Genomic DNA, 22,072 nt, shown 5'->3' with positions numbered 1-22,072 from the left:
GACCCCAAATGACTTTTTTGTCAATGACACCGTTAAAAATGTGCAAAAAGACAATTTTACCCTATTTTTTTAATGCATTTTATTGTAAAATATTTTTAAAAATTAAAAGGACTAAAATGCCCTTACCCACTAGGGATGGCAACGAGGCGGGATGGAGTTGGCTAAACCCTATTCGTTATACCAACTCCGCTCCAACTCTGGAACGAGTCCCGCTCTACTCCGGTAGACAAAATACTGACTTCACCCGCATACTCCATTTAATTGCGGTAAAGTTGAAACTGTTGAATTAATTCCTGGACTTAGGGATAAAATACTAAAATCTTGAATCCTTGATTGATTCTTGAAGATTGAATCACGTGCACAATTCTAGAATTTTAGTAAGTAGTAATTCTAGTGAATATTTAGTCAAAATATATTAATGGACACTTAACTTATATAGATATATATATATATATATAATCGTCTCCCACCCCAAACTCGCTTCGGTTTTTCAATTTTTTTACCATATCCGACCCAAACCCATTTATGAAGCTACCAAATCTGCCCCATTAAGAGCGGGACAGGACGAAAACCCAGTGGGTTAGAAGAAATTGCAATCACTATTACCCACCCTGCAAATTTCACACTCCCATTCTATCACCACAAACCCTAATCACCAAAAACCCAATTCATCATGTTTGTTGTGGTGGTTTTGAAAGCTTTGAATATGTTGTGGGAGACCAAGGACAAAAATCATTTATTAAGAGGATTGGTACCCAAGCAATGGCAACGCCACCAACATCAACAATAGCAGTCAATACCATATTAGAGCAATGATCTTCATCTTAAGGTTTCCACTAAATGGGTAGTCTTTTGCATCTCAATTTATACAGAGAAGAAGTGGGACATATAGAGAGAGGAAATAGAGTACTTGTTGTACCATTACTAATTGCTTCTATTCCTATTTCTTTTGTTTTGTTGTTCATGGTGTGTTAATGAATGCGAATCTTTGTAAATGGTAGATGAAAATGAAAGAGAGAATTACAATTCCTTTCTTACAAGGGATAACTATATCTGTTAATTTTTTGTTTACTGGGTAAACAATCTTTTTGTTTGCTCTTCCCAAAAAAATAAAAAAATTCCCTGAATATTTGATGTTCATTTCATATCTTTAATCAATTTACCTCTTGATTACCTGTGTGTCCATAATATATATATATATATTGGGACTGTTCACTGGTGTGACTGCCGAATAGAGAATCTAACCTTGAAGTGTGCATATATTTTCCTGCACACTAAGGAGCAAGTGAACAATTCTGTACATATATATAAAGAATAATTGTAAATTTACAAGCACTAAAATGATTATTATCATTTCAGTCCTACACATTTCTTATTTGCATTCTAAATTTTAAATTTGTCCAACCGAACACTAAAATGATTTCATACTTGCAACCAAACAATTGGAATGAAAATGATCATTCCCTGCTCTTGAAATATATAAATATTTATGTATAATTGTGGAGCAAAATCTTCCATCAATCATGGTAATTTAGTCCATTTCCTTCTAATTATAAATATTTTTATATAACCATAGAACAAAATCCTTCACCAATCATGGTGCCTCCGACTAATTGTAACCATAGAACAAAATCCTCCACCAATCATGGAGCCTCCGACTAATTGTACTCATTCCATATATTCTTATTTTTACGATGCCTATATATAGACTCTTTGTAATCAAGTAATACTCAATAATAAAAATGTAATGTATATGTTATCCATATTTCTCTCTTCCCTTTTTCTATTTGCATTTCTTATTTTCTCATTCAATTTTAACATACTCCTTTCCCATTCTCATTCCATTCGTTCCATTTTCACTTGCCATTCCATTTCTGCAGCATTAAGTTAAGTCTTAACTCAAGAAAAGATAAATGGTTAACCTAAATTAAAAATAATTTTCAAATAGTTATCATTTAAGAGTAATTTGGTATACTTGCACATTTTCATTTCTCTAATAAAAAAAAAAAAAAATTTTAAAAAACCAGATTTGCCACTGTTCCGTTCAATGTTCACATCAAATGACATACTTGTAACGACCCAAATCCACTGGAACCGGATCATTAAACGGGTCCTTACCCAACCCAGAATCATCCAAGGGTATTATGGTCCTTTCACGTTAAATTTAAATATCAAGGTTCAAAAAGGACAAAATGGTAATTTGCCATAATTCAATAAATTGAGACTCCGAGGGTAAATTGGCCATTTACTTGTATCACATAATAATTAAAATAAGATCCGGGGTAAAATAGTCTTTTCGGTGGTCAAAACATAATTATTGCATTTATTTGGGTCATAAAATAATTACGTGTAACCTCACTTGGGTACCAAAGTGTAATTTAAGAATTTAAAATAGCAATTACATACGAAACAGAAACATATGAAACAGAAACCGGTCGACGTATATGCTTCATACGTCGACTGGTTTGGGACGTGAACAGTAATGATACCCACTTCTGAGATACCGGTCGACGTGTGGGATGTACACGTCGACTGGTTTAGGAAGTGTACAGTGACAACCTCTCTGCCAGGATACTGGTCAACTGATTCACACTATACGTCGACTGGTTCATGCTACACGTCGACTGGTTCATGTTACACGTCGACTGGTTCACGCTATACGTCTACTGCTTTTTGGTTATCCACACTCGCAATTCCCACTGTCCCACATACACCAACTTTGATAACCAATCACCTAATTACCACCATTGCATGTATACATATTTATATACAATTCAAAACCCAATACGATAACAATATTGGTAATAAATATTTTGAATGATACATAACACGTTCCAAGAAAATGCACCAAGAAGGATTTTATGAGATTATATTTAATTGCATCCCCAAATACAAGTCCAATACATCATTTAAAGACCGAATTACAAAAGTCTCATTTTATTCAAATTTTAAAGGAATTAAATACAAGAGTAAGGCCTCTATAACTAAAATTTACATAGCTTTGGTATAAATAAAAGTGAAGTCCTATCTACATTGAAATCCATGGATGTATATTATTCACCGGCTCATCTTCAATCCCTGAAAAATGATAATAAGTAGAGGAGTGAGCACAAGGCTCAGTAGAGAATGCCTAAGTGGCATCTCCTCAAGCAAGGTAAATAATTACATGTTTTACGAAAAATGAATAGAAACAAGAGCATGGGATCATGCAAGGGATTCACATACCACAATACCATTTTCCATAACCATCATGCTTTCATAATACAATTTCACATTTCTAAGGCCTCAATGGAATAATTTAATAATCTTGAGCATGCTTCATTATTCAAATGTTCTCTAGCATATAAATACAACCAAGAATATCACAACAACCATATGAGGAAAAATATATAAAGCATCACAGAACAACTCAACAACATGCCATTTGCAATTTAAACATAAGATAAGCATCTCATCACTTAAAACACCTCCATTCACAAACTCATACACATACCAAAAATCTAAAATTTAATCATGCATTTTAGCATTTAAATTGACATGTTAAAGAGGGGGAAAAACATCCAATTAACTACCAGAATTAAGGAATTTGACAATTAGACAAACTCTACCTCAAGATAGGAACTCAAGCTCCAAGCTCCAAACTCAAATCCCACCAAAAGCTTGCAATACCCGTACCAAAACGTAGCCCTTCCAATGCTTTACAATTTGCTAATTCCGGCTTAACCTAAATCTTCATCTAGCATGAAGAAATTTTAGAGAGAAGGAAGAGAGATATAGAGAGAGAAAGAAGAAAATGGAGTGAGAAAGCTTATGGTTCGAAAAATGAAGGAAAAAGGAAAGAGATGGGCCAAATGGAGACACCTCATTGTCTCTAGAATTTTCTAGGCTACTCCATGGGGCTAAAATGACGAAAATGCCCCTAAAACTTATTTACAACCTCAACATTGCCACAAGATACTTCCTTCCATATAATACTATTAATACAAATACATACATGTATATAAATACACATACACATATGAAATGCCGATAACGCCCCTCGGGGCCCGCGTGGCACGCAAAACGAGGCAATGATTAAAATAATCTAGAAAAACCAAATAAATTCAGAAATTAGAAAATAGGAAAAATCGATAATGTTACAATCTCCCCAACTTCAAAAGATTTCATCCCCGAAATCAATCCACCTCACAAGAGAAAGACGAGAGGATACAAAAACGGAGTACGTCTCCGAGTACCCCACGCAATACGCTATACCTTAAAATCCCCATCTAGAGAATCTCACATTTTACATCACTCGCAACCCTGTGCTAGTGATCTAGCGCAACAATAACCGATCAGTAACCGTAGTCACATGTGACCTTTCCCCCACAACAACCAACCGAATGAAAAAGGCATCGCAGTACCGAACAAAATTCCCCATCGCCACCTATATGCACACAAGGCACAAGCTCGCAACCAACTCTGTAACTCCACTGAGAACCATTAGGATTTTCATCCCTCCAACCAGAACATACCACTAGGCGGGACTGAATCCACAAACGACAACTTCAGTCAACCCACACGAAGGCATGCATCACGAAGAGAATCTTTCAATCCAGTCACCATAACACTTAACCCCAATCAAAACTAACCCGATTCATAAAATCACACTAATGCTGTCCATACAAGACATTCTACTGGAAAGCTGTTGGATCCCACACATAATAGGTCCAACCAGCAGCGCCTTACCCCATCCGCATCAAACGCCCCAAGGCCCACAAAACTATAATTACAAAATCACTCATCGAATCAATACGCGAGCTCAACTCGCAATCCCAAGGAAACTTTTAAAACTATCTCTGACAACTACTATCTTCACTAGCTACATCATAGCTGAACACCCACGACTGAAATCGAGAGAATCATCCTACCTGTCAAGTGTACCATCAGGTACCCAGGAAAACAACCCATTAGTATTACTCAAGGATCAACTGATCCAACAACTGAAACTCCTTGGACACGTAGTCCCATACCAAGTACACTACCATTCACAACAAGTGACCTGAATACGTACAAGAATACCATCAATCCCAATCAAGATTCACTCAAAAATGGAATTGTACTACCACACGTATGCAACGCACAACACCGTATTCTGATTGTCTCTAAGCATACTAAAATGAATGATTGCTGACATTTGACCCAACATTGTGTTAAGGAAAGACTGACTCAGAGAAATGGTTGGTCAGGCCATTCCCATCGTCGATCCGACCTTAACACCAACATCGTTCTTGTCTTCAGGTCTAATCCTCAAACACACTTACAGACTACTCCCTATGTCTACTCTAGACACACGGTCAAACCATCCCCAACACACAAGTCACCTCATAACTACTAGATACTATCACTAATTCTAAGACCCTAAGAAAACCTACACACCGGTCGACAAGTCGCGTCTCACGCAACATTAATCATAACCTCTTGGAACGAATCCCATAAAACCAAGGACTTCACCTCTAACCATGGAGATAAGTCGAGCGATTTAGAACAAACCTTCATTCGGATTCCTCAACAAGGAGAGAGCTCTAAAAAGTTATTTCGCCCGCCAACACGCACAACTCCTATGTGATACAAAACTCACAAAGAAGAAAGTCCTTGCCAGGACCAACACAAGAAGAAGGAAGATCAAGTCCCTCTACCGCAACAGAACAGAACACATATCTATCGATACCTTGCATAAGCTATGCCAAGAAAGAGGAACTAAATAGAGACGAAACAACTCGATCCGCAACTTGTACACTTAACATCCATATACTCAAGAGAACGGTGCCCCTTCCCAAACACTAAGGCTAGACAATGACTCCTAAGACATCGCGTCCTATCCTATCCAAAGCAGAACCTTAACAAGTGAAATTCCAAACATTTCGTTCGTAGTTACAACTAGGCAATGTTAACCACTACATCAATAACCTTTAAAGTAACATAGCTAAAACCTTTCTGTCATTAATCCATCATTAAAACCATTACATAAGAGCTCAACTGCTCACAAAATATATATCATTATCCAATAAAACTGTCTGAAATACTCATATAGTCTTACAATTACATCATTGCCTTAATACATAACGAGTACAACTGATACGTCATCACAACTTAAAACTCATACAAAACTCCTTGATCATCATCAACACCATCCGGTCCGGAACCACACTAAGGGATATGTCCACCATCCTGGCATAGATGAATCCAACACTGCACAAAGTGTACGGGCACTTGTCCAAACTCATGGGTAGGCCCCGTTACCAGAACAACTTTGTACAGGTACCTCCTGTCACACCCAAACTCGCAGGTATCCCCTACTACCAGAACAACTGTGTGCAGGTACCTCCTATCACACCCAAGCTCGCAGGTATCCCCCGCTACACAATCACAGGTAACCCCCGTTACAGAACTCGCAGGTATCCCCCACTACACAGTCACATGTAACCCCCGTTACTGTACCGGACTCACAGATATCCCCCATTACAACATGACATGATGCACTGACAACAACATGACAAAACGCACATATGATAATGTGACATGACTACCCAATAACTATGCAACACAACTGACAAACTACTGTGCAACATGACTCACAGACAACCATGCAACACAACTCACAGACAACTATGCAACACGACTCACAGACAACCATGTAACACAACATGACTCACAGGTAGCCCCCGTTACAACATGACACAACTCACAGGTATCCCCCGTTACAACACATGCCGGCTCACAGGTGTCCCCCATTACAACCGACACGACTCACAGGTATCCCCCGTTACAACAGTCACAGGTAACCCCCGTTACAAAACTCACAGGTAACCCCCGTTACATCTAGCACAACTGTGCACAGGCAACTGCCTAATCTCACAGGTATCCCCCGTTACACAAGAATCAATCACAATAATATCTCATCTCCTCTGTGGACAATCCCTCTTCATATAGCCCGACTGACCACACCGAAAGCAAACCCCGGAACTAGGTCTATCAAGAGGACACTCCGCCTTGCGGTGTCCTGGCTGCTTACAATGATAACATACTAAGCTTGTCCTAGAAGGCTCTGAAGAAACACCAACAATAGGAGTAGCACTTGCCGTTCGCTGCTCCTAAGTAAACAAGGAAACATCCATGTGCCTCTTCCTGTCCCGACTCCTGGAAGGAGTACCCATATTCATACCTCGTTCCTGAGAACCCACGGTACCACTCCTCTCTTGCCAATCCTTGGCTTCTACTTCTACCATTAATGCTCTCGTAACCGCTTCAAAATAATTCTTTAACCCCAAAAGTGTCAACCTCGGCCTAATAGAATGGTTTAAGCTGTACACAAAACGCCATGTTTTCTCCTCTTCGTCCCCTAACACATCCGTAGCGGAACGTGAGAGAAAAGTGAACTTATTCTCATACTCTGTTACGGATATATCACCTTGCTTGAGACTATCGAACTGCGTCCTCAATTCTTGTCTCTTAAATTGCGGGAAATACTTTTCAAAGAAAAGACTCTTGAATGCATCCCAACTCATACTGTCAATATCATGCGCATTAGTCATGGTCTTCCACCATGCTGCCGTGTTACTAACAAACTTGTATGTAGCTAAGGTGATCTTCAACCGATCACTGGGCACTGTTATTGGCCTGAAATGCTTTTCAACTTCATCCAACCAATCGTCCGCTACCAATGGATTTGGACCTCCTTTAAATGTTACTTTCATGAGCTTGTTAAATTGAAGTAGATATTCAAGATTCCGCTCCATCTCCGTCTTCTGCGGTTGAATAACCGGTTGCGGTACCACTTGAGGAACTGTGGTACTTGCAATTTTCTGAAAGGCTGAGGCTACAGCCCTTGCTACTAGAACTTCGTCCTCCTATACTTGTGGATCATCATCCACTTCTCTATCTCGGCCTTGTCCCATTGAAACTCTGTCTGGTTGGGATGGCCCTTCACCTGTTCGCTGTCCATCTTCATATGGGTCCATCACTTCACGTAGTCTTTAAACACGGTTCTACAATGACAACCAAACGATCAACAGGAATACATGAAGTAGCTCAATCCATGAGCTACGGTGCTCACACTATTCGTTCGATAGGAACTAAACGTTCAGAAACATAGAAGTGATCAAGCCCCTCACTTACGTAGATCAAAACTTTCCGCAACTCAACATACAACACTGTCCCGAAACCTCAAACTCATCAACAACGAAACAAACTAGTCATGCGAACATCCACTCCCTAGTAGATGAACGACCACAACACGAATCTAGATGTACAACTACTTCCCAAAACAGGATCATATCTATCGTGCTCAATTACATGCAAAAAGAACTCATATACATACTTTTAATTATAATTACACTTAACAATTAAGCACGTAGTCAATTAAGCATTCATTCATCAACAATAACAATTAACAATTAAACATGTAGCAAATCAAGCATGCTTTAGACAAATTTAATCATATAAGTAGCTCCACATATACATTTAACATTAACAGTTGATCATGCTTTTCCATTCAATAATTAATAAACTTAATGAGCAATGAATACGAAGACATATACTAAACATAGTAACATGTAAGCACTTAAGCACAAAGCAATAAGTCATGTTTTTAAACCAAAAAATAAGAATCACATAAGCATGCAATGTCGTCAAACCCAAGTCTAACTCTTCTAGGTCAACCCTACTCGTTGTCCTTAGGTTTTCGAACCTAGTTGCTCTGATACCATTCTGTAACGACCCAAATCCACTGAATCCAGATCATTAAACGGGTCCTTACCCAACCCAGAATCATTCAAGGGTATTATGGTCCTTTCACGTTAAATTTAAATATCAAGGTTCAAAAAGGACAAAATGGTAATTTGCCATAATTCAATAAATTGAGACTCCGAGGGTAAATTTGCCATTTACTTGCATCACATAATAATTAAAATAAGATCTGGGGTAAAATAGTCTTTTCGGTGGTCAAAACATAATTATTGCATTTATTTGGGTCATAAAATAATTACGTGTAACCTCACTTGGGTACCAAAGTGTAATTTAAGAATTTAAAATAGCAATTACATACGAAACAGAAACATATGAAACAGAAACTGGTCGACATATATGCTCGACTGGTTTGGGACGTGAATAGTAATGATACTCACTGCCGAGATACCGGTCGACGTGTGGGATGTACACGTCGACTGGTTTGGGAAATGTACAGTGACAACCTCTCTGCCAGGATACCGGTCGACTGATTCACACTATACGTCAACCGGTTCACGTTACACGTCGACTAGTTCATGCTACACGTTGACTGGTTCATGTTACACGTCGACTGGTTCACGCTATATGTCGACTGGTTTTGGGTTATCCACACCCGCAATTCCCACTGTCCCATATACACCAACTTTGATAACCAATCACCCAATTACCACCATTGCACGTGTACGTATTTATATACAATTCAAAACCCAATACGATAACAATATTGGTAATAAATATAAAATGCACCAAGAAGGATTTTGTGAGATTATATTTAATTGTATCTCTAAATACAAGTCCAATACATCATTTAAAGACCGAATTACAAAAGTCTCATTTTATTCAAATTTTAAAGGAATTAAATACAAGAGTAAGGCTTCTATGACTAAAATTTACATAGCTTTGGTATAAATAAAAGTGAACTCCTATCTACATTAAAATCCATGGATGTATATTATTCACCAGCTCATCTTCAATCCCTGAAAAATGATAATAAGTAAAGGAGTGAGCACAAGGCTCAGTAGAGAATGCCTAAGTGGCATCTCCTCAAGCAAGGTATATAATAACATGTTTTACGAACAATGAATAGAAACAAGAGCATGTGATCATGCAAGGGATTCACATACCACAATACCATTTTCCATAACCATCATGCTTTCATAATACAATTTTACATTTCTAAGGCCTCAATGGAATAATTTAATAATCTTGAGCATGCTTCATTATTCATATGTTCTCTAGCATATAAATATAACCAAGAATATCACAACAACAATATGAGGAAAAATATATAAAGCATCACAGAACAACTCAACAACATGTTATTTGCAATTTAAACATAAGATAAGCATCTCATCACTTAAAACACCTCCATTCACAAACTCATACACATACCAAAACTCTAAAATTTAATCATGCATTTTAGCATTTAAATTGACATGTTAAAGAGGGGGAAAAACATCCAATTAACTACTAGAACTAAGGAATTTGACAATTAGACAAACTCTACCTCAAGATAGGAACTCAAGTTCCAAGCTCCAAACTCAAATCCCACCAAAAGCTTGCAATACCCGTACCAAAACGTAGCCCTTCCAATGCTCTACAATTTGCTAATTCCGGCTTAACCTAAATCTTCATCTAGCATGAAGAAATTTTAGAGAGAAGGAAGAGAGATATAGAGAGAGAAAGAAGAAAATGGAGTGAGAAAGTTTATGGTCCGAAAAATGAAGGAAAAAGGAAAGAGATGGGCCAAATGGAGACACCTCATTGTCTCTAGAATTTTCTAGGCTACTCCATGGGGCTAAAATGACGAAAATGCCCCTAAAACTTATTTACAACCTCAACATTGCCACAAGATACCTCCTTCCATATAATACTATTAATACAAATACATACATGTATATAAATACACATACACATGTGAAATGCCGATAACGCCCCTCGGGGCCCGCGTGGCATGCAAAACGAGGCAATGATTAAAATAATCCAAAAAAATCAAATAAATTCAGAAAATAGGAAAAATCGGTAATATTACAGTACCCTGTTTTATCTTCTTATCTCAGTTAGGGGTGTCAATTTGTGTTCGCGGGTCGTAATCGTGTCGTGTCGATTTAAGGATATTTTATTAAACAACTCAACCCGAACACGACCCGTTTAATAATCATATCAGGAACCCTCAAAACTAACCCGACCTGTTTATTAAACGAGTTACACGTGTAACCTGTTTAATGACCTATTTAATAAAATCAAATATTTTATTATTTAAATTATTAATAATATTCGATCAAATATTAAATACTACAAAAGTATAATTTTCAATACAACCAAATTACTAAATAATCTCTAATCTACAAAAGAATAAATTATAAGATATAAGTTTAGATATTTATTTTGGAACTTAAGTAGAAATTTGTTTATGACACGTATAGTTAAACGAGTATAAACGAGTTATACGAGTTGAATTCCTCAACCCAAACACGACACGATTAACAAAACGGGTTAATCGTACCATTTACGATTCGAATCCGTTTAAGGTCAACACAAATCCATTTAATTCGTGTCGTGTTCGAGTCGTATTGACAGATCATGTCAAACTTTGCCACCCCCAATCTCAGTGCTTTTCAAGAAGGCACATAAACCTTAAGAAAAGACCCAAACTCAAACTAATACTGGTCAATACTCTTAATCCCTTGCAAGAACAATCAATCAAAACAATCCATAATATGAATATAATTTCAAGTTCTATAATTGCAATTTGTTCAAAAGCTCTATAGATTATCTTAAGTGGTTGGACACAAAACGTGTTTGTTCAGGAATCACTATCATTGCTCACATTGATTGCAAAGATCACAACCAAAAAATATGAAAATTAGGAACTTTGAAAGGGGTATTTAGGATATTCAATTTTAAATAGTTACTAGTTGATAATTATTTTTAAGTTTAGTATCTTTTTTTTTTCTTTTTTTGTGAGTTTAAGGAACATTTTTTTTTTTCTTTTTTTGTGAGTTTATATCACCAAAATATAATTTTCTGTTAACAATAATATGATCTAAATTAAGAAATGCTTGGTGATCATAAAGGAATGAGTTTTAGGAATATGTTTCACCATAAGAGAGAGAGAGTGAGCCCAACCACCCAGACATGGATCATCCATTAAGGACTCAATGGCCTAACCGTTCCCACTGAATTTTTTATTTATTTATAAAATTACCTATAAAATTTTTTAAATTCTTTAAAATGTCCTTACTTTTTAATAAAAATTCTAAAAATACCCTTACTTAATTTTTTATGATACCCCACTATATATATTGTATTTTAAGACAGCCCCTCTCATACATTTTTGGATTCCGTCCCTCCAACTACCTACCTAGTTTACTAGTGTCAGTTAAAAACAGATCTCCGAGCCCCGGAGCCTAAGGGGCACCTGGGCCGGCCCATTAAACATATATGGTAAAAAAATATATATATATACACACATAAAAATATGAAAAATTTAAAGTAATGTCCCCCTCCCAAATTATTAGTTTCTAAAATTATCTATTAATTTTTTTTAGGGTATGTTTGGATTGAAAGATTTGGAGGGATGCATAGTGAGAGAAAAGAAAATAAAGGATAGGGAGAGATAGGGAGGATATCATTCTTCATCCCTCATTTTCTATCTTTCCAAAAAAGAAAAGATAGGGAGAGAAAGGATAGTGTTTAAGTGTATTTTTATAATTCTGAAACTGCCCACAACAATTAAAAAGAAGAAATTATTATTTTTTTACTTGTATCACATCTATTTTAAATATCATTTCTCTTCTTTTCTCCTCCTCTATTATATGAATAATACTATCATTTCTTTTCTTTTCTATTTATCCAAACCTTAGTTCTTTTCTCTTTTACTCTTTAAATTCTTTAAAAAAAAGTTAAATTTTCTACTTAAATTAAACTCTAATTTTTTACTTTTTAATCTTTTCTCAAATTTTGTGAAGATTGATCAAATTCAGATTCATTTTTATTAATTTTCTAAACACATAATCTAGTTCTAATATATCCTTTCATTAATCATTGTAGTGTCATGATCCAAGTACGTTTGGTAAGTGGTAACTATCAAACATAAACTATCTCACACCAAAATAAATGTTCTTAGGGACTTAAGTCTCTTTCACGATATTATATCAAATGAATATCGTCACAATCCTCACAAATGAATTATTGGTTTTCAACTTTTTCTGCGTTTAACTTAAAACTCTATGTCATGCAAAAGTCAATGATATTTTTATTTTTTAAAAGCTTTGAGAACACCAGAGCAATTCAATGTTTTTTGGTTTTTTTTTTCTCTTTTTTTTTTTTTTTGGTTCCTACTGCATTCCATCTAACTCATTTACCCATTCTTACTGAGAAACTAAAAAAACAGCCCTCGAAAATGATCATTTGTTGCAACACTACCTAAAAAAAAGGTTTTTCTTAAAAAAACTACTCCGCATTTCTCTATTTTTATAAAAGAAATAGTTTCTTTGAGAGAATTTAAACAAAATCCAACTCACACACGTATTTATAAAATGAGAGGCTCTCCGATACTTTACACTTTGAATTATTGAACCGAACTGTTATTAAATTATTGTCTAGTATGAACTACCAAACTTAAAATGAGAGGCTCTCCGATACTTTACACTTTTGAATTATTGAACCGAACTGTTATTAAATAATCTTGAATGATTAAAAATATTTATATCCACACTCATTTTTATGTTCTCCCACCCTATTTTTCTTTTTCAAAATATCACAACACAACTATCTTTCAAAAAAAAAAAATACTTCTCCACCTCATAATTTTTACCAAAGGAAAACAAAATTCCTATTACTCTATTTGTTAAAGGATTAATTTATTTTTTTATTCTTTTGGAATCAACTAAAAGTCTAAGATATCAATACCTACTAAAAGACAACCAAGCTGCTTAGTTGGCCCAATTATAGGTAAAGTAATAAACATAGGTGGGTCCCACCCCAATCCATTATTCATCCCCATCTTAATGGGAATCAGCTAAACGCAAACAGCAAATGACAGACAATACCTTACTATATCTCCAAGAAAACTGATTCGGTCGTCGATCCCAATTCTCTTTCTCTCTCTACACTTTCCCTCTCTACAATGTCCAAACAGACTTACAAAGTCTGCTTCTGTTTCCGGCGACGGTTCCGGCTGGCCGCGGCTGAAGCTCCGGATGCGATCAAGGAGTTGTTCGATCGCTACTCCGAGAATGGAATCATGACCGCCGATGACCTCCGCAGGTTCTTGGTTGAGGTTCAGAAGGAAGATAAGGCCACTGAAGAGGAAGCTCAGGCCATCATGGATAGCTTGAAGCACCTCAACATCTTCCATCGCCACAAGGGCCTCAATCTCGAAGCTTTCTTCAAATATCTCTTCGGTGACACCAATCTCCCTCTCTCTCCTTCTCTCGGGGTAATTTTGATTTACCAAATTCTCAATCATATATGTTTTGTGTGTGTTTGTGTATAATTCAATCATATATGTGTATGTTTTAAGTATATATGTGTTTTAGATTATAAACAAACATGGTATAATTCATTTGCATTTTCTTGGTTTTGCATACTTTGATCTTTATTGGTTCTTGACTCCGATATGATAGGTGATTTGCTTATTTGCGAAAGGTATGGTTGAAATTGTGTTAAATATGGCTTCAAAGTGACAGAAGTATATAATATATATGGAGTGGAAAAGAGAATTAAAACATTAGAGGGTTAATAGATGTTTGCGTATATACATAAACAGATAATTCATAGCAATGTATTAAGACCTAATGCAATACATTGTCGTGATTATATAATTGTTAAGAGAATAGCTTCTTTTTTTGCCAAAAATGTGTTAAGCGACCAATACCAGTGGAAATTAGAGAATGATTCAATCTTGCATTGCTGACATAAATAAATCTAAGATATATGAGCTTATAGCTGCTGCACACCTGTTGTATCATGCTTAAAATAAGCAGTGTCCTGTGTGCTTGTTCCCGGTGATGTAAGTTCTATGTAACATTAAGTGCCACCTCCCAATGTGGCTAAAAAAAGAAAGAAGTATGTTTCACTGTGCCTATGAAGAATAAAAAAATTAATCTTCATTATTTTTCTAACTAGTTGATTTTTTCCCTCCCTTCCAGGTTCACCATGATATGTCTGCTCCACTATCTCATTATTTCATATACACTGGCCACAATTCCTACCTTACTGGGAATCAACTAAGTAGTGACTGCAGTGATGTCCCCATCATTAATGCACTGCAGAGAGGTGTAAGAGTGATTGAATTGGATATATGGCCAAGTTCCACGAAAGATAATGTGGATGTTCTTCATGGGAGGTACGGTGTTTGTTGCAAACTACAACCAGTTATAACTTTGATTACTCCCATGCTCTGAATTAGTTTGTGACTGACTTGGATGGCAATAGGCCGTTTATGGTGTCAAGTTATGAGATATTTTCATCAAAAGTAAATCAATATGAAAATATATTTATATATGCACAAACATGCATGAATATGAGGGTGAGCCTCGGCAAAATGGTAAGGTTTATGCATTGTGACCTGAAGGTTACGGGTTCAAAAGACAAACAGCCTCTGAGGTAAGGCTGCATACATTTGACCCTCTTCAGACCCTGCAATGGCGGGAGCCTCGTGATAGTTTCCTCTAGTTTTTTTGTAGTACCTGTCAGAACCTTGATCATAGATAGTATAATAGCTCCAAAACTAGGAAAATTGGAGGTGAAAAATCATAATGAGTACAATGACAAGATAGTGTAGTTACCTTTAGGATTTGTTCCGCAATTGGTTCAATTGGAGTCAAAAAGTTGAAGAGTTTTATATCTGACGCATCTCTACTATTCTTTTCATACTAAATGAAGTTAGATACAGTTTCTGTATGTTTTTAGTTTCTCAAGTTGAGTGAGTGGAACACTTAAATTGAGATAGTTGAAAATCCTTTGCTTCCTCTGATGCTGTATCTTTTGCAATTCTTAACATGTTCTTTCCTTGGTAAATTTCTTCTCTCTGTTTTTCTATTTCTGTTTCTTCTTTCTATTCTTAATTTTTTAAGAAACATCAGAATTTTGGTAGCATGTTACTTTTACAATGCTGCTGCATCTGCATTATACATGTCTTGGACACCAACACTGTTAAGGTACTTATGAACATGTGGTTGATGCCCTGGACATTGGATGCACATTTCTCTCTCTATCTCTCTATGTGTCTTTTTTGTTTTAAAAGTATAGAAAAAGAGAATTGTTACAAAAGAAAAATGTGGATGTGCCATTAGATTAATAGAAAATGCAAGTTTAAAAGGGTTCAATTATAAGATGGTGGGGAGTGGGGTAGGAGAGAACACATCACAATTTGTGTGTGTGTTCCCACTTGAATATGTGTTTGTGTATCTGTGTGTCAATCTCTATGTCCTTGTATGTGTCCTTTTACCGCGTTAACTCTGTTTTGTGTACCACATTCATGATCATGCATCACAAGCCTGAACTGCAAGTCTTGTCGTTATTTCATTTTAAGGTTTTGTTTTGATTTATGTAGGACACTGACCACTCCTGTCGAACTCGCTAAATGTTTGAGGTCTATTAAGGAGCATGCGTTTTCTGCATCTGAATATCCTGTTGTAATAACTTTAGAAGACCACCTTACTCCAGATCTTCAAGCTAAAGTGGCTGAGGTGAGTGTATGCATTTATATGGGGTAATGGACGCCCTCTTTGCTGTTTAATTTACTGTTTTTATTGTTAAATTTTAGATGGTGACTCAAACATTTGGAGACATGCTGTTTACTCCTGGCTCAGAATGCTTGAAGGAGTTCCCATCACCTGATATGCTGAAAAAGCATATTATTATTTCAACCAAACCGCCCAAAGAATATCTCGAGGCCAAAGAAGTTAAGGTAAAAGAGAATGATCCACAGAAGGAAAAGGATTCAGCTGATGAAGAAGCTTGGGGGAAAGAAATCCCAGATGCTAAACCTAGTATTGCTGATAAAGATAAGGTGCATGGTAATATTATGATATTTTGTTATTTAGGTACACCATGAGTTAATTCATCATACTCGATCTAACTCTCTTCTAGCAGGATGATTTGAAGGAAGAAGAAGACAATGAGGATGAGGAAGTTTTAGATGATGAAGATCATAAGTCAGAGCAGAACGTAGCACCTGCATATAAGCGTTTGATTGCTATTCATGCTGGGAAGGGAAAGGGTGGATTGGATGATTGGCTGAAGGTACTTCCTGATAAAGTGAGACGACTTAGTTTAAGTGAACAAGAACTTGAAAAGGCCGTAGTAACTCATGGAAAAGAAATTGTCAGGTAATGATTTAAATTAGCTCAATCCTTGTTCTGTAGGGATCTTAGTTTCATGTATATTATGCCCATCTATGGCATAAAATTCACACATTTGCTTTCTAACTTCTTTTTTTTTTTTTTTTCCTTCCTCCTGAATCATTTGCTTTCTAACTTAACTTCCAGATGTTCACTGATATTTATGCTAATTGGCTTTTTTTGTGTTGGCACGTGAATTCCCGTTGTCGGCATTGGTTAATCTAAAGAAATCTAATAATAAGATGCATTCTTGAAAGATGCTTAAGATGTCTTATAGTAGCAAAGTGATACTGCAAAAACATGTGATGAATGTGCAGAAGATGGACTTTGGTACTAGATGATATTTCGACAGGTGTTTTCATTTCATTAGTCATGTTAATGATGTAGGAATTATGCTCAAGGACATAATAGGATTTCAGTAAGATTGACTTTATTATTTGTTTGGAACCTCTCAGTTGCATCCAAAAAGTAGTTTCCTTTCTCCTACCCCTTTTTGAGCATCACATGTAGACTAGTGGTGGTTATATATATTCCACATCCTTCAGTTCTTTGGTATAGCATGTTTGATTATAAATTCCATCATCTAATGTGTAGTATGCATGTGTGCATCTTCACACTTTATTATGGAAATTTGCCATGTCTGATAATTGGTTTGCTGTAGGTTTACCCAGCAGAATATGTTGAGAGTGTACCCAAAAGGTATACGCTTTGACTCATCCAATTACAACCCACTGATTGGGTGGATGCATGGAGCTCAGATGGTTGCATTCAATATGCAGGTATGGCTTCTTTCTCCATCTGAGGATTAAGTATCCTGTAATTTATTTTTTGACTTTTTGTTACATTTTTTTTTTAATATATAAATTTAAAATAAATTGTACAGTATTGTAAAAGGACCCAGAATAGTAGTAAATTTTTTAGTTAATCAGTGTGTCTGAGTGTGAAAAAGATGCAAGGAAGTTCTAAATTTTATCACTCTTTGTATAGACTATTATAAATAAGAGTACTCATAGAATCATTTCCTGGTTTTTGATTCAAGGAAAATTACCACGTTCACACATTGCTCAAAGTAAGTCCCTAGAATTTTGGAATAAGTCTCTAGGTATTTTGATTTATCTGTTCCTTCAGATAGTTACAAACTTTAGGTCTCCACACCTTTTTACAGTGTCCAAAGTTACAAAATGAAGAATTTTGCTTGTAAAGATATATGCACACTAACATTTTTGCTCATGTCATTCAAGAATACACCTCTGCCATATAATCATCATGATTGTACTTGCTGATACTGTCACTCGGATGATGAAGTCAAATGATCACTTCTTCATTCCATGAATAAGTTGAACGTGACATGATGGCACTTTAGGAAACTGATTGCGACTAGTAATTCTCCTTTAGAATTTGGAGATATTTGCACTGTACAGAAATGATAGGAATCATAGGACATCTTTTGTTTAGAAGTTTATTTTTCCTAATGTTGTAAATACTTTCACGTTATGGTATAGAGTATTAACTAGACCAACTTGCTATATTACATTGGGCATTCTCAATATTGTTTTATATTCAGAAATAGTTACCAAGGGGCAGTGATGGACCCAGGAATTTTTTTCAGTGGGGGCGACTTTAGACAATAATGAGATTAAAAAGAAATAAAATCAACTAAAATAATATTTAACTTAATTATAGATTGATAATATTTTTTTAAAATACATTCACAATTGTCCCCAACTAGTTTCATGTTTTAAAAATGTTGCAACACTGCTAAATATAGTACCAAGAATAGTAACTCAGTGATATCTCCTCTACCTCTCAAATTGAAAGGTTTTGAGTTCAACTGTTCAAGTCTCCATAAAAGGTAAAATGTGTACATCTGTTATTTTTAGAGAAAAAATCTGTACTGCTAAAGAGAGAGCTGTGGATGATGCAGGGAGGGATAGTTGAGATGGAGACTAAAGATGATGGAGTTCATGACTACTGTTTATGTGTATATGTGTAAGTGAGAGAAGAACAAAATTAATGGGGCAAAAGATAAAAGTTATGGGTGCGTTTATGTAAATACTCAAAAATTTATAGGTAAAAATAGAATTATTTAAAAACCCAGTGGGGGCACCCACTGGGCCTCAAGTAAGTCCACATCCCTGCCAAGGGGAAAATGGACCTAGATACCTTTTCTTTTTTTGTGATTAGTTGATGAACACAGATAACATTGCCTTTATTTTTCAGTGTATTTTTTCTTGATAGTTGCAATTCAAAATAAATTATAAGGCAATGAAATATAAAAGATGTTCTTTGGGTATCATATATGGTGGAATGTGAAGTTGGAAATTGGATCACCTTCTCATGCAGTGGCAGAATAATGTTATGGCCAATGGGGGCCATGGCCCCTTGAGACTTGAAAATTCCACAAAGTCTTCTACTTCACAAAGTTGGCCCTAATATTATAATTATGATGCCCACCTAGTTTTGGCTTATAATTTACTTCACAATGGAGTAAATTCGTCTTTTTGGCTTTCCTGTTTATGATAAAAATAGTAATTAAAAAAAGAAAGAAAAAGAACTAAGGACATCTTTCAGCTCAAGTGGCTAATTTTATTAGACCTTGGCTAGGAAGCACGGACACTCCAAAATGGGCGAAGAATCCGTGTCCGACACGTGTCGGACACGGACACGCGTCGGACACGCCCCGACACGTGTCGGACACGCCAAAAAACGTGTCTGGAATTTTTTTATTTTTTTTAATTTTCGGACACGGCTGAGACACGGCTCGGACACGCCACGGACACGGCTCAGACAGCTCGGACACGGCTCAGACACACTTTTCTGGAATTTTTTTTTTTTTTTTAAAATTTTTAATGCTGATATGTTAATTTTTTTTTTTTAAATTTTTTAATGCTGATATGTTCTATTTTTTGTTTTGTACTACCCTAAAGATGCTGATATATATATATACTAACCTAAAGATGCCACAATTCGCCGTGTCCGTGTCCTAAAGATGCTGATATATATATATACTAACATATCAGTGATATATATATATATTCCAACCTAAACATATCAGTGTTTTTTTTTTAAAATTATTAATGCTAATATATATATATATATACTATTCGCCGTGTCCGTGTCCTAATTTTTTTGGATTTGCTATGTCGCCGTGTCCGTGTCGTGTCGTATCCGTATCTCGTATCCTTGTCCGTGCTTCTTAGGACCTTGGTATAGATATTGCTTAAAACAAAGTATTTGCGTTTTCTTTTTATTTTTGGTTTTACTATTTTTCTTATATTGGTTCTTTCTAAATAGATCCATACTGATAAATAAGTAAAGGATTTAAAGGCCAATTGAAATCCAGATAATTCATACTTGTCCTAGTTCTCAAGCTTCTTGTTAAATTCTAGTAATTCCTAAAAATATTGAATTTTAAATAAATTATCTTGATTTTTAGGTTGGTTTTAAAATTCATCTTTTAGCTGTGTCCTATACAGACCACAATCACCACAGTTATCTGACAAACCTATAAGGCTATAACATTGTCCGGGAAAATTGTCAAAAAATTAAAAAGTGGCCTAGTGATCCAGGAAAACCCCTAAATGTAAGGTCATCATGTTCTGTGCCCTTCTGCAGTATGATTGATGTTAAATTTATTTGAAACAATGACCACATCATATCATTATTTTCCATTTTAACTTGTTTGCAATGAAGCTCACTAATCTGTATATTGAATGTTACCCCTGGAGACTGGGGGAGAGAAGAAAAGAAAAGGAAAAAAAAAAGGTTACCCTAGCAGATGAGTAGTTTCACCTTGTGAGAAATGATTTATTAGAAGTAACTGAATACTGAGTTTGTGTCACAGGGATATGGAAGGTCGCTATGGTTGATGCATGGAATGTTCAAGGCCAATGGTGGTTGTGGATATGTGAAAAAGCCTGAGTTCTTATTAAAGGCTGGTTCACATGGTGAGGTCTTTGATCCTAAAGCTAAGTTACAGGTCAAGACAACTTTGAAGGTAAATGAAGTGTGTCCAGGATATTGACTACATTTGATTTCTTTACTCTTTCTGCTGAAGTGGCCCTTAAAATTTTTTAGTGATTTTTTCTCTCTGTGGCTGATTTGGGCTTTTCCGCTACTAAAATAGGTGACTGTATATATGGGTGAAGGATGGTATTTTGATTTCCATCACACCCATTTTGATGCATATTCCCCTCCAGATTTCTATACTAGGGTAAGTCAATATGGTTTACAATTTGATTTAATTTTTGTGCCCATCTTATTCTAATATACATTGGTTATGAGACTTTAAAGTTCTTTCCGTACGATAGAATTGTATGCCAATAGACTGAGTATAAGGTGTCTAAATATCAATCTGCATGCAGGTAGGAATTTCTGGAGTCCCTGCTGATACCATAATGAAGAAAACGAAGGCGCTGGAGGACAATTGGATACCTACATGGAATGAGGAATTTGAATTCCCATTAACAGTTCCGGAACTGGCTCTGCTTCGGATTGAAGTTCACGAGTATGACATGTCTGAAAAGGATGACTTCGGAGGCCAAACGTGCCTACCCGTGTCAGAGCTGAGAAGTGGAATCCGAGCAATTCCACTACACAATCGCAAGGGAGAGAAGTATCAATCTGTAAAGCTTCTTATGCGATTCGAATTTGTGTGACGTCATTGTGAGCTTGAATGATGCATATTGAGAGCTTGTATGTGATTCTTCTCTCACTTCCTTTTGTGTCTAATATCTTTTCCTTTCTTCTCTCTTTTGTGTTCTCTATTCTTTCTCTTTCGGTCTTCTATTTTCCCTGGAAAGTTGTGTGATATCTCTATACAATAAATATGTTGTGCTATTGAGGGGTGCTGTAAATGTTTTACGTGCAGAACTTGTAATGACAGTGTTGTAGAGTTGATGCTGTTTCTGAGTAAATACAATGTGTTCTATCAGTTTTCTTCTCATTGTTATGAA

The 22,072-nt window shown here is 36.0% G+C and overlaps 1 protein-coding gene across 2 annotated transcripts; it reads left to right on the top strand.

Moving 5' to 3' along the window:
- Window positions 1-13,794: 13,794 nt before the first annotated feature.
- Window positions 13,795-22,062, top strand: LOC132270787 (phosphoinositide phospholipase C 2-like). 2 transcript variants are annotated; one of them, XM_059771994.1, is made up of 9 exons: window positions 13,795-14,209; window positions 14,922-15,118; window positions 16,328-16,463; window positions 16,541-16,786; window positions 16,870-17,105; window positions 17,779-17,896; window positions 20,962-21,114; window positions 21,244-21,330; window positions 21,482-22,062. In XM_059771994.1, exons 1-9 carry the CDS (start codon window positions 13,898-13,900, stop codon window positions 21,773-21,775), a joined length of 1,779 nt encoding a protein of 592 aa, XP_059627977.1. In that variant the 5' UTR covers window positions 13,795-13,897; the 3' UTR covers window positions 21,776-22,062. The 2 variants fall into 2 exon arrangements, with proteins under 2 accessions (XP_059627977.1, XP_059627976.1); XM_059771993.1 differs by having other exon boundaries at window positions 16,867-17,105.
- The last annotated feature ends 10 nt before the right edge of the window (window positions 22,063-22,072 follow it).

The sequence above is a fragment of the Cornus florida genome, unplaced genomic scaffold (assembly GCF_030987335.1).
Source record: "Cornus florida cultivar Cherokee Brave unplaced genomic scaffold, ASM3098733v1 CherokeeBrave_3.0.0_Hap2_Chr08, whole genome shotgun sequence".
In the NCBI taxonomy this organism is placed as follows: Eukaryota; Viridiplantae; Streptophyta; class Magnoliopsida; order Cornales; family Cornaceae; genus Cornus; species Cornus florida.
This window is presented reverse-complemented; position numbering and strand designations above follow the sequence as displayed.

Coding starts and splice junctions, on each gene's coding strand:
- LOC132270787 (XM_059771993.1), top strand. CDS start 13,898: ATGTCCAAACAGACTTACAAAGTCTGCTTCTGTTTCCGGCGACGGTTC. Junction 15,119..16,327: donor GTGGATGTTCTTCATGGGAG/GTACGGTGTTTG, acceptor TGATTTATGTAG/GACACTGACCACTCCTGTCG. Junction 16,787..16,866: donor GTATTGCTGATAAAGATAAG/GTGCATGGTAAT, acceptor ACTCTCTTCTAG/CAGGATGATTTGAAGGAAGA.